General features: G+C 35.1%; 1 protein-coding gene across 1 annotated transcript; it reads left to right on the forward strand.

Moving 5' to 3' along the window:
- The first annotated feature begins 4,822 nt into the window (after nucleotides 1–4,822).
- On the forward strand, nucleotides 4,823–11,312 carry LOC100888775 (S-crystallin SL11). Its single transcript, XM_003727669.3, has 6 exons — nucleotides 4,823–4,909; nucleotides 6,858–7,002; nucleotides 7,772–7,864; nucleotides 8,972–9,084; nucleotides 10,165–10,275; nucleotides 11,006–11,312. The coding sequence occupies exons 2-6, from the start codon at nucleotides 6,858–6,860 to the stop codon at nucleotides 11,174–11,176; spliced, it is 633 nt and encodes a 210-aa protein (XP_003727717.1). The 5' UTR covers nucleotides 4,823–4,909; the 3' UTR covers nucleotides 11,177–11,312.
- Nucleotides 11,313–11,929: the final 617 nt, after the last annotated feature.

Below are 11,929 nucleotides of genomic sequence, written 5' to 3' on the forward strand. Positions count from 1 at the left end.
AATCAGTGGACTCTACCCAATTAGTTGATTAGCCGGGGTTTTAAGTACACTTCTATGAATACTGAATATTACAAAATCGATGGTAGTGCATGCCCTGTGCTATTTCAATTATTCAAATTTCGCCAGGTGATCGTAGCCCATTCAACAAAAGTTGGTCTTCTGTGGAGCCCTGAAATATTGCAACTATATGTTATTAAAAAGATTAGAAAAAAGACATTCAAAATAGCATAAATACAGCAAATTAAATGTTACACATTAAAAAAGGATTTCTTAAATATAAATGTACTGGCTCCAATTATTCAACTAATACAAATCCATTATGTTATGGATAAAACCCCATGACTATCGTTGATATAAACGCACAGCAGAGTTTGGTCTTCATGTTTAAATTCATAAATATCCGTTTCCTGATTCATTTAAGGATTTATTTGCATTAAATAGAATACCCTATACCCGACTCGGAATTCATTAAACCTTCATTTGATAACTCCTAAATTATTGATTCTACATAAATCAATTGATATATATATATATATCCGATATCAAGTACACCGGTATGACCGGTTTCAATTTTATTTCATTAGTGAATTCAGATTCTCTATGTTGAACTAAAGTTTGTCCAACTCTGGCTTAAATACATCTATGAAATATTTCTCTTTAATCCTACGTCCAGTCTCAGTTTCAGTCCTCATTATATGAAAAAAGGTACGACATCAAATTCTGGATGTATTCCTTTCGCACGTCTTGATAGGTCTATTATGTTTACTCACATTTAGGGTATGGATTTTTTTTTTTTTTTTATATGTTGACGATGGAGTGTCATTCTATTCTTTAAAGGGCAATCCAACCCTTGTAATAAGTTTATTTGAATGAAAGCAGAAAAATAGCAGAAACAGAATGGCAAAAGTTTGAAATGAATTGGACCAAAATTAAGGAAGTTATGAATGTTTGAAATATGAGATCACTAAGTCTATGTGAATTTCAAATTGGTAGTTCGGTCAGTGGATTGTGACGTAGGACGTGGATAACTCTCCCATTTGCCGTGTACACAAATATCACTAATTTCTGTTTTTCTCGTAAGTTCCTTCTCCCTTCGGACACTACTCAAAATATATTATAGATAGCACATTATTAAAGGTTCTCTAAAAAGAAAAGACCCTCCTGAGCCATGATATTTAGAAAAATTTCAATTTTTAGTCATTTTATATGTTGGAACAGATGGGAAAGTAGTCCGGCACTACATCACATTGACATTACCGATTTAGCGAATTTGAAGTGCCCATAAGTATAGGGATATAACTTGCAAAAAATCCTAACTTTCTTATATTTAGTCAAATGTAATTGAAACTTTCAACAGTTTGCTTTCTATTAGAGCAGTTGTAAATTGGAGTTGGATTTCCCTTTAAAATATTTCCTGCCTCTCCGACATTTTAATATATTTTTTTTATTTATATATAGATTTATTTTTGTTTAATTCATTTTATTATATATATAGGCTGATTTTGCTTCAAATCAGGGATGATAGGGATATGATGATAGCCTTTCTTATCATGCTTATTACTTGTTTGTTTTTTTATATATAAACGTGATCATAACAGGTAACAAGACGTGTTACCGGCAAGACGGGTTATCTAGCCGACGACAAAGGAGAGGGGAAAAAGGTGTTACAAACCCCAGTTATATTCAAGCAAGGCATCGGAAAGAAGATTTACTTCATGCCAAGGTATCCGCCTCGTTCTTAAGCCGCGTGCAGCTTGACTCACCAACCGGGCCAATCATCAGAACCCCAAGGCCATTGTTCAACCCATAGCGAATGTTTTTAGATTGTCTTGTCAGACTCTATCATGAAATATCGGGAAATAAATAAAATATAGTGTAAAATAGCTTCTTTTCTTTTGTCGATCGGGGTGACACATAATAATCTGGAAGCTTCAATCACTTTCAGATCAGTGACACACAGACGATTTGTCGACTAGATATTTGTTTCGGTAGTAATCTTTGAACCAAAGCAAGACGGTGAAAATTCCACAGATGGCCTGAGGGCCTGGCTAATGTATAAATAAAGATTTGTGATGTATAAACTATTCATTGTTGGTATAACTAAATGTATGATGATGGGCAAAAGCTTTACCGCTGTATATAGATCTGAAGAAATAAAATGAAATCGGTAATAGTGAATTTAAAATTTAAGTATCTTAATTTTAACTGTTATGATTGTTATATACATACATAAGTGCGAGAATTCTCAACTCTGACATGACAACGGGTGTTCCAGAATATATATATATATAGGAATATAAGAATTAAAGGAAAATTTAAAAAAATATATACATATAACTCTCACTGATTAATGTATAAGAATACTCAGTAGTTTAGCAAATTAACATACGTAGGGATAAACTTGTTCATGTTTTATTTAGAAATATAGATTTTTTTTTTCTTCCTCACTAATTATAGACGAAAAAAAAAATCATCTATCACTGAAGTTGTAATTTGTTCTTGTTCAAAATCTACTTTAAAGGCGATCTAAGGTTATTTTGATCTCTGAAAATTAGCATGTTACTTTTTGTTCAAAATGTTATCATTCGGTTGTTTTTCTATGTTTATTTCTACTTTGTTCGTCAACAACATTATAACATATTGTTCAAATTTGCATTTTACATTAATATGCTCTGAATAGGCTCTGAATTCAGGCCATGCTTTTATTGACCATCTATCTTTATTTTCTTTCATTCTATATCCTATTCAAGCATTATTAATTTTTCCGATTGGAATAAGTAACTAGCCTAAACTTACATACTCTTTTCTGATTCGTATTTTACGAATTTGATAGCTCATGTCCATAACCATGTATAGGTACCTGAAGATGTGGCTGGGGTTTCCTTATTGTAATAATAATCATTTAATCATAAATGATAATATTCATGAAATAATATCAAATTATATTAATAACTATTAATAAATCCAGTTTATTTCAGTAAAATTATAATCAGTTCAATAACAGAAAAAATTGTATTTTTTCAGCTTTTTCGTCCTGCAGATTCAGCAGTCACCGTCAAATTTCATCGATAAAAATAACATATAGAATTTCACACTTTATATCAATTAATTTCGTCTCGTAACTTCCTTATCATGCATATGTCATAGTCAATTTCGTCTTTGGTCATTAAATTTCGAAATTTTTCCAATCATTTTCATCATTTGCATCCAGTTTCGTCAAAATCAAATCAAATTCTCCTTCCTCGGTTACCAACGTATATAATTGATCCGATTTAGTCATTCAGCGATCGATTTCATCAAAGCGTCATTCAAATTCGTCACTCGGTCGTAATAAGTTCTTATCTATGCAAACGAATTTGAATGAAATATGAAGAAAATGAATGGGCAAGTGTTTGAATTTTCTGACCACTGACTAACTTAAATTAGCTTTGATATTTGCAAGATTCCGGATTCCTATAGGACAACATTGAAGTGTTCAAAAATGAATTTAGATTTTTTTTAAAGGTGTTTAAATGGACGGTAATTGAATCTGCAGTTAAACGGATTTTTTATTTTTTTGATTTAGCTGCAATGGTAATTTGTATAAAACATCGATTGCTCGGAGATGCAAATTTGAGAATTTTAAATAAATATGATTAATTTTGTAATTTATTCATTATCTAATGTACATAATTATTGCAGTTTAATGTTACTTAATTATTGTATTTACAGTTTCATTTTTCATTATCATGTTATTGTTATAAATTGTTAGTTCAGTAATTCGTCCAATTTAAGCGCAATGTTAATTTCACGTTTCTTGTTGATCCTTATTACATATTTAGTTTAACTGTACATTACATTTCATTTCATTAAATGCCTTAACCACATGTTCTTGTAGTCTCATATACATCTTTCTGTGTACAGTGCTTGTAACTTTATCAAGACTGGGCCAAGTTTATTATCATTTTGATGATTCCAAAACCCTGCAGTATACACCAATACTTATATGCTAGATGATCAAACTTTTCTGATTGTTTCCACGTCTCTTTCATAATGCAATCGCATCACCATAACTCATCTTTTTCTGGATAGAGTGATACAAATACAGAGAGGAATGGATAAACAGGTAGAGAGAAAAGGGGGCGAGAGAGATAGAGAGAGAGAGAGAAAGAGAGGGGAGCTAGGTAGAAAGGGATAGGGAGAGAGAGGTATATAGGGAGAGGGAGGGAAGGGGCTCAAGGAGGAAAATAAAGAAAGGGAGGGGGTTGAATGTGAACAATTAATATTTAGGCGTTTCCAACTCTGTATTTTGGCTTGTAATTAAAAAAAGAAGGTCGTATTCATGGAAAGAAGAAGAGGGGAAGACCTCGTAAAGGCTTTCTAGATGATTTAATCACAGAATGTGGAGCAACAGGGTATGAACCGCTGAAACGGATGGCTCAAGATCGAAGAACTTGGAGAGAAACTTGATATCAAATTTTGATTGAGTCACTGAACCTGTCATAAACTGACAGATCACTATTGATGATGAATTAAAAAAAGACACCCTCACACACATACACACCCACATATACACAACGCATACACGTACTTCGACACGCAAAGTGAAACAGCTGCCTACTACATTAATGATTCATACATCAAGTTTACCATTTCCGTAAGCGCGTCATAAACGTACTTGCATTGAGTACAGCAATAGTAGAACGGTTGGCTTGAGCAATACAAAGCCCCAATATTGCTGTCTCATCAAGAGGTCCCTGGATGAACCCGCACATGTCACGGTCACTACCAATAAATCCATATCATCTCATCATCAGCTTCATTAAAGCTCATATCTTACCGATTTAATTCTCTGCAATCCTTACAGGCTATAGACAGACTGCTCTTGTCTCTCTTCTCAATCTCATCGTAAATCACAAGAAAGACAAAGGTAAGGCTTAACATCACAGGTAACTTTTTATCTTATATTTATTCACTTATGAAACCCGTTATGGTTTATATTATGTGCGTGATATCCAACGCCTTTGGCAGATCTGGATAGAAATCGACGAATGTGTCGCAATATATTATAGTGCGATACATTGTTCTTTGCTCATATGTAGCTCCGTGTAGATCCTAAATATTTACGTCATAGATGGAGCTGTAGACGAACATCTGTTGCATTATTGGTATAGGATGTGGTTTACGGAGTGTTTCGTCAGCCATGCATGGCGCGCTTTCCCCAATTCACATCTTGGATTATGTGATACAGTCGTATATGATCCAAATCTCTCTTTGATTTTAAGTAATATAGAACCTTAAAACCTTATTCCTTATTGGCCCATGTAATTTTTTTTTTTTCTTGTTTATGAGATTTACTCCTATATACTTTTGTATGCGTATATAAGTATGCATGAAGACAGCTAAATTATATAACTCAAGGAAACGACACAAGCCGTAACCTTACGAAAATCAATTTTATTTATAATCATTACTTTGTCATTACCAGAATATACCCATGTTTTGTATCATATTTCTGTTCAGTGTGTACTATGTCCAAGGGCTTATTTAGGGGGAGGTGGTGTTCAACACCCCCATCCCATTTCCAAAAGGGGGGTGTTTTAGATCTTCAAACACAAATTTTATCCGTGTTTTCTATGACCCCCGCCCCTGCCCCCCCCCCCCCCTCCAAGGGGAAATTTTTGTTTTGTGTGTGTGATACCCCCCCCCCTTCCACGCCGCTTTTTCACCGGGTGGCTGAATCGCAGCTAAATGTTTTCTCACGAATTGGGCAAAAAAACACCTCCCCTTAAAAATCCTGGATACGCCCTTGTGTGTCTGAGAATTGTATTTATGTTTGAGCGACACAAATATCCTTGTTGAACGTACATTGGATGACTAAATACATTGAATTGAATTGAATAAGCAGGAACTCTTGACGAAAGAATGTCAACGGCCTTTTCAATCCAGCTACCACCTGATGTTGCCGAAAGCCTTCTTTGTTAATAATCGCTCACCATGAAAACCAAAAGTGAACATAATTATAATACATTATACATGTTTTTTCAGTTTGTTGCATGAAGTGGCTATCATTCGTAATACACAAAGTAAAATGGGATATGAATACACTTTATTTTCTTCACTGTGAATTACAGTTCATGTTGAGATTGTCATCAGTACACTCGTCAGAATCCCTGTTTTATTGCTTAGGAAGCATTAAAATGATAAGAAATTGATACAATCTTTATGAAAGTCCATGCATTGCACATGGGTTTGAGTATGGGTCTTCTCACACATAACAGATTTGGCCTGAAACTTTACACCATTCATTCCCTCTATTTCCTGTTTTTTTTTTCGAATTAAGATTCAAGATTTAAGATATTTTATTTAACTATATCCATACAAAATATACAAAATGCAGTATGGAATATGGAAAGCAGAAATAAAGCAATAACTTGTGTGGAATAGCCTTGAAAGAAACAAAGTCAAATTAATCAATAATAGAAACTAAATTACACAAATAAAAACACAATAGGCACCCACACACACGCAAACAAACACGCCCACATACACCAAATTATTAGGCCATGTGAAGAGCAATCCATTTGCATATGCTGGATCTCACCTATGGAATCAATTACCACAACATATTCGTTATATTTCAAGTTTAGATTGCTTTAAACATGCCCTCAAAACTCATTTGTTCAAAGCAGCTTTCCAGTAGATTTAGACTTACTTCACATTGTTGTTGTTCATTTTTGTGTGTATTTTGGTGTACTTTAATATAGTTTTTCTTCTCCATGCGCCTCGAACACATTAGTCATGTGGAGTTGACGCATTACAAATATACTATATTATTATTATTATTTCAGAGGATAACATTCAACCTTTTCTTTCAGATGCCGAAGACGTACAAGCTGGAGTACTTTAACCTTCGTGGTCGCGCGGAATTGTCCCGTCTGCTTATGGCACAAGCTGATATGAAGTATGAAGATGTTCGGCTCTCATTCGCCGATTGGGGGACAGCCAAGGGAAATCAAGAGAGTAAGCCTTTTTTTTTTTTTTGCGTGTATTCATTTAGTTTAACCACACCCCCTCAATATGAAGTTTAATAAAACAGAAGAATGAAAGAAACTCTTCACTCAATTTTCGACACAATGTCGATAGCTCGGGAGGGGGGGGGGAGGGGATAGGGGGGGACAAATGGTAAAAAGTCGATCCCTTACCTATTATATGGAGAGGAACAAAACATGAAAACAGGTCATTTCAATGATTTCTTTTCAAACATCTCGCTATCCATTATTTTAAAGGGTGGGAATCACAGATTGTATAATATTCTCCTGTATTTTGTTATTTTTTTTAAACATTGGGTATAATTCGTAAGTATCAATCTGTAAAGATACCACATTGTTACAAAAAATGAAGAATAAACTAATTTGTTAATGATCAGTCATGATCATTAATCTTGCCAAGACCTGAGCTTTCCTGTGTTTGTGTTTTTCCTGTATATGTTCTGATCACGTCCTATACTGTACATTGTATAAACACTCCCCATTGATTTAAATTGTTCATAACTTACTCACATCATGCACGACCCGGTACTAAAGGCATATGAGTTTAGAGGTTTGCGAACGATAGGATGACTTGCGGTAGGTCTAAAATCAATTGAATCTCATTATGGAGACAGGGCCCTCGTGTCAATGTCATAAAACGACCGTTTAACTTTCTTCATTGATGAATAGCAAAGACCAACAACTTCTTCAAGCATGTATTTTTTCTTGTTGATTCTTGATCTTGCAATTAATATCGACAGAGTACCCCTTGGGATTTCTGCCAGTGCTGGAGGAAGATGGAAAAGTCATTTCACAGAGTATGACCATCGCTCGTCATCTGGCGAGAGAGTTTGGTAAGATCTATGACTTGTGTGTTTGTTTCTGTTTTGTTTTTATTTTTCATTTTGTTTTGTGTCTTGCCATGTAGACTGAATTGACCAGGGGCGGATCTAGCTTTTTGCTCAGGGGGGGGTTGACCAATAATGACGATCCACGAGCCGCGAAGCGGCGAGCCGATTTTTTTTGGGTGTTTATTTGAACCCCGTAAGTGATGTTTTCCTGGCATCTATTAACACAATGGAGACCATAAAAAGCAGTGCATGATAACGTCTTTTTAAATCAAGTAACAGTTAAATACACAGTTATATCCAGAGTTATCATGTGTTTGGTTAAGTTACCAGATGAGTTGAATATCTTCTCACAATATTTGCACTTGAAAGGGTTTCTCTCCAGCGTGCGTTCTTTTTTCTTTCTTTTTTTCTTTTTTTTTTCTCTTTTTTTTTTTTTTTTTTTTTTTTTTTTTTTAATGTGGGGATTTTGGGGATGAGAATCGGCAACGCTGGCCTAGCTTGTCACTTCGGCGGTGGCCCGTGTCCTCAAAAAAGCTGATGGGGGGGGGGGGGCATGGGACTCTGTGACATTTGTTCGCCCAACCCCCCCCCCCCCCCTCCCCCAAAAAAAGAAATAATAATAATAATAATAATAATAATGATAATAATAAATGAAATAAATACATAGAAATAGAATAAAATAAAATTACAAGTTTTAAAAAAAAGATAAGATTTAAAAAAATGGTCCCGGATTTTTTTTTTTGGGGGGGGGGTTGCAACCCCCCCAACCCCCCTCTAGATCCGCCACTGATTGACACAACCAGAGACTGATAGAAGCTATGTTATATTCTTGTATATAATTGTATTAAAGTGCCACATAGTGTTTCTGTCTTCAGACTAGTATCAGTTTTCTGGGGGCGTTTGTCATTAGTGACAAATGACAGTCTTTGTTATAAGCTACTAAAATCCTTGCTTCTGATTGGTTATCAGCAGATTTGTCAGTGATTTTTGTCATTTATCATTGAATAAAGGCTTTGTGGAACGGGCCCCTGATGTAATGTTTAAAATGCCCGTGATTCTCGTCTCTCTTCGTTCTGATAATAGAGTTTGCTCGATTATCTTTTTTTACAGGAATGGCGGGACAGAATGAAGAAGAAATGGTGATGATTGATATGATTTGTGAGACGTGTAACGAATTGCTGAGCAAGATGATTGAGATAGCCCTGATGCAAGGCGAAGCCAAGGTGAGTGAGGATAATATAGCCGGGTGATGATCTTTCTTAAGTCAAGATCAGATATGGCGCGGTAAACCGCCACAAAATACAACCGCGGTTTTTTTCTCGTGTAAAATGAATGGCAACTGTGAGCAAGAAAGGACTTGCGCGTATTCACCGAGCTCTGTGTTACAAGGTTCAGAAATGCGTCGCGTTTACACTTTTCGTCATTAAACAAAAAAAAAAAAAGAAGAAAAAAAAAGGGCCGCTGTTCCGCGTCATATCTTTAACGAACCTGTAGGTGGCTCTTAGCCATATGTTAGTCTAGAACCTTTCCCGGTATAGTCACCCCATTTCATCTCTGATATTTGAAGTAAGATCCTTTAAGTCATTTTTGCCCAAAGGTTGTCAGCCTGACCGTATTCGTCGGATTAAGCAACCCAGAGCCACCCAAACAGACACAAAAGTCTGGTTGATTTCACTCCATCTACTCCACATCTAAATCTCACAGTTGTTAGTAAATTATCATTATCACTTCATTAACATGTTCATTCATTCTCTCAATTGATCGGTGATAAAAGACAAACTCTTATTTTTTGTTTGGTCCTAAATTCGATAAAGAAAGAGAAAACCTCATACGTATATGCCATCTATTACATACCCTAAGTTTGCTTCTATTAGTGCAGACGAATGCAATTATGGAGTAGATATAACTTCGTCTTAGCCTAGCAAATTGATGGAAGAAATCATACCATTGAGGGAAGAATTCCGAAATGAGTTAGTTCGATGATTTGAATATATTTCATTATTATGATTATTCTGGTACTTTCGCTTATTTTTCTGAAATGTATATTAAATCTATCCTGTATTTTCTCAGTTCTAAATACATGTATAGATGAACTAGATTATTCATGTCAATGATGTTTAATCAATTCAATTTCATCCAAATCACTTCTGAAAATGAACTTGCTTAAAACTCCCGTTGGTGTGCCATTTTTCATGAGGGTAATACATGTAGTATACAGTAATTGATTAGGTACACCAGAAATAAATTAAGATCTACACTAATCCAGAATATCGTTATCGTTATCATTATTATTACCATTCTAGCCAAACGCGGTGAAAGAGTTTACGGAAGTCAAATCTCTACTCCCTATGAAAAATATTACAACATGGCTGGAGATGAACGGCAAGGGAAATGGATACTTCGTGGGCGAAAAGGTAAAGGCTTATTCAGATATGGCACGGTAAACCAGCGCAAAACACGTTTACACCCAAAGATCCCTATTGATGCTTAACTTTGGTGATGATCATGTAGAGTGAAATAATGATTTTATTTTTATTTTTAAAGATCCATCTTTGTAAAATCATTTTTCATTCTACTGTTTCTCAATTATCACTTTCTTGGCATTCGTTTCCTGGTCTTCCTCCGCAATTTCATCTCTTTTGTTTCGGTCTTTTTCTCCATGCAGGGGGTTCTATTTCAAACAGACCTGGGGGGTGTTTCACAAAGTTCCTAAGTAGAACTTAACTCTAAGTTGGACTTAACAATTATGGAAAGCCGTTAGCATCGATGAAATTATTTTGTAAAAGTTGTTTTAGAAGGCATAACATTTTGAATAAAATCATTCATATTTTGTATTATCAAGGAGATTTTATGCTTTTGATGTGGAATTCATAAAAAGTCTAAAATACCTTAATTTTCGCTTTGAATATATTTTATTTTGAGACTACGAATGACTCTCCATAATTCTTAACTCCAACTTAGAGTTAATTTCGACTTAGGATCTGGGGGTGTTTCATTAAGCCTTAAATTGTTCTTGAAATCAATCGGATCACAGGGCCGGCAGAAAGAGCAGTATTAATACTGATTTGGCTATCCTATTATAACTATAATTTTTATTAATGAAAGAATTAAACTGATTGTTACTCTTTTATCATTACAACCTAGATGTCGGTGGCAGACCTTTTCGTCTTCAGCATCATGGAACACCTCGCAGGAAAATACCCAAATATCCTCACCAAGCATCCCCTTCTCCAAGCCTTCTATGAGAGAATGATAAAGGAACCCAAGTTAGCTGCCTGGATCGTGAAGCGTCCAAATCAAGATATAGATATCTAAGCACACTCTTTTTTTAATTCTACGTTTCCATGGCAACCAATCGTCTGTAAGTTAAAGGTAATACAACGTTTTGGTATGGGGTCATGAATTTGGTTCAAATTAACATATTTGAAGCATATGCTATCCTACAATATTTAGTGATCGTTGTCGTGGTTGAAATCGAGTGTAAAGTTATGAAATTGTCAATAATAAACTCTTTATGTTGTATAGCTCCCTCACAAGGTCAAGATATTAATTAAGCTATAAAAAAATGTTTCTCGACTAAAATTGACCGATTAGCTATTCCCGTTTGAAAATTATATATCACAACTACATATTCTGAGATTTTCTTGGTCGCAGCTACCATTGTACGGCCGTAGGCGCTATTTGAAATTCATCAAAATTTACCGGGAGCACCGGTAAATTATTATATTCAATTTTTCTCAAAAGCAGAAGTGTTTTAGGGGCAAAATGTTCTAGTGCTTATAATACACCCACAGGGGCATCCAAATATATCAAAATAGTAAAGAATCACTATCCACCCAATTTTCAAAATTTCCCAAAACTTTGTATTACTTTTAAGGAAAAGGTTCGGTTCTGGTCAAGGTGGACTTTCCGAGCTTTCTCGTTCTTCTCATGTCTACTTTAATAGAAGGGTATCAAAAGATACTCTCAAGCTATTCGTCTTTCACTCGTCGGAGTAAATCGCAAGAATGAATGAACAGGAAGCCAAAATCAGACAATATAAGCAAACGCTTGAGGAACAAAACGCGG

The sequence above is a fragment of the Strongylocentrotus purpuratus genome, unplaced genomic scaffold, assembly GCF_000002235.5.
Source record: "Strongylocentrotus purpuratus isolate Spur 01 unplaced genomic scaffold, Spur_5.0 spur5_scaffold_16, whole genome shotgun sequence".
Classification (NCBI taxonomy): domain Eukaryota; kingdom Metazoa; phylum Echinodermata; class Echinoidea; order Camarodonta; family Strongylocentrotidae; genus Strongylocentrotus; species Strongylocentrotus purpuratus.

Coding starts and splice junctions, on each gene's coding strand:
- LOC100888775 (XM_003727669.3), top strand. CDS start 6,858: ATGCCGAAGACGTACAAGCTGGAGTACTTTAACCTTCGTGGTCGCGCG. Junction 7,003..7,771: donor AGCCAAGGGAAATCAAGAGA/GTAAGCCTTTTT, acceptor TAATATCGACAG/AGTACCCCTTGGGATTTCTG. Junction 10,276..11,005: donor GATACTTCGTGGGCGAAAAG/GTAAAGGCTTAT, acceptor ATTACAACCTAG/ATGTCGGTGGCAGACCTTTT.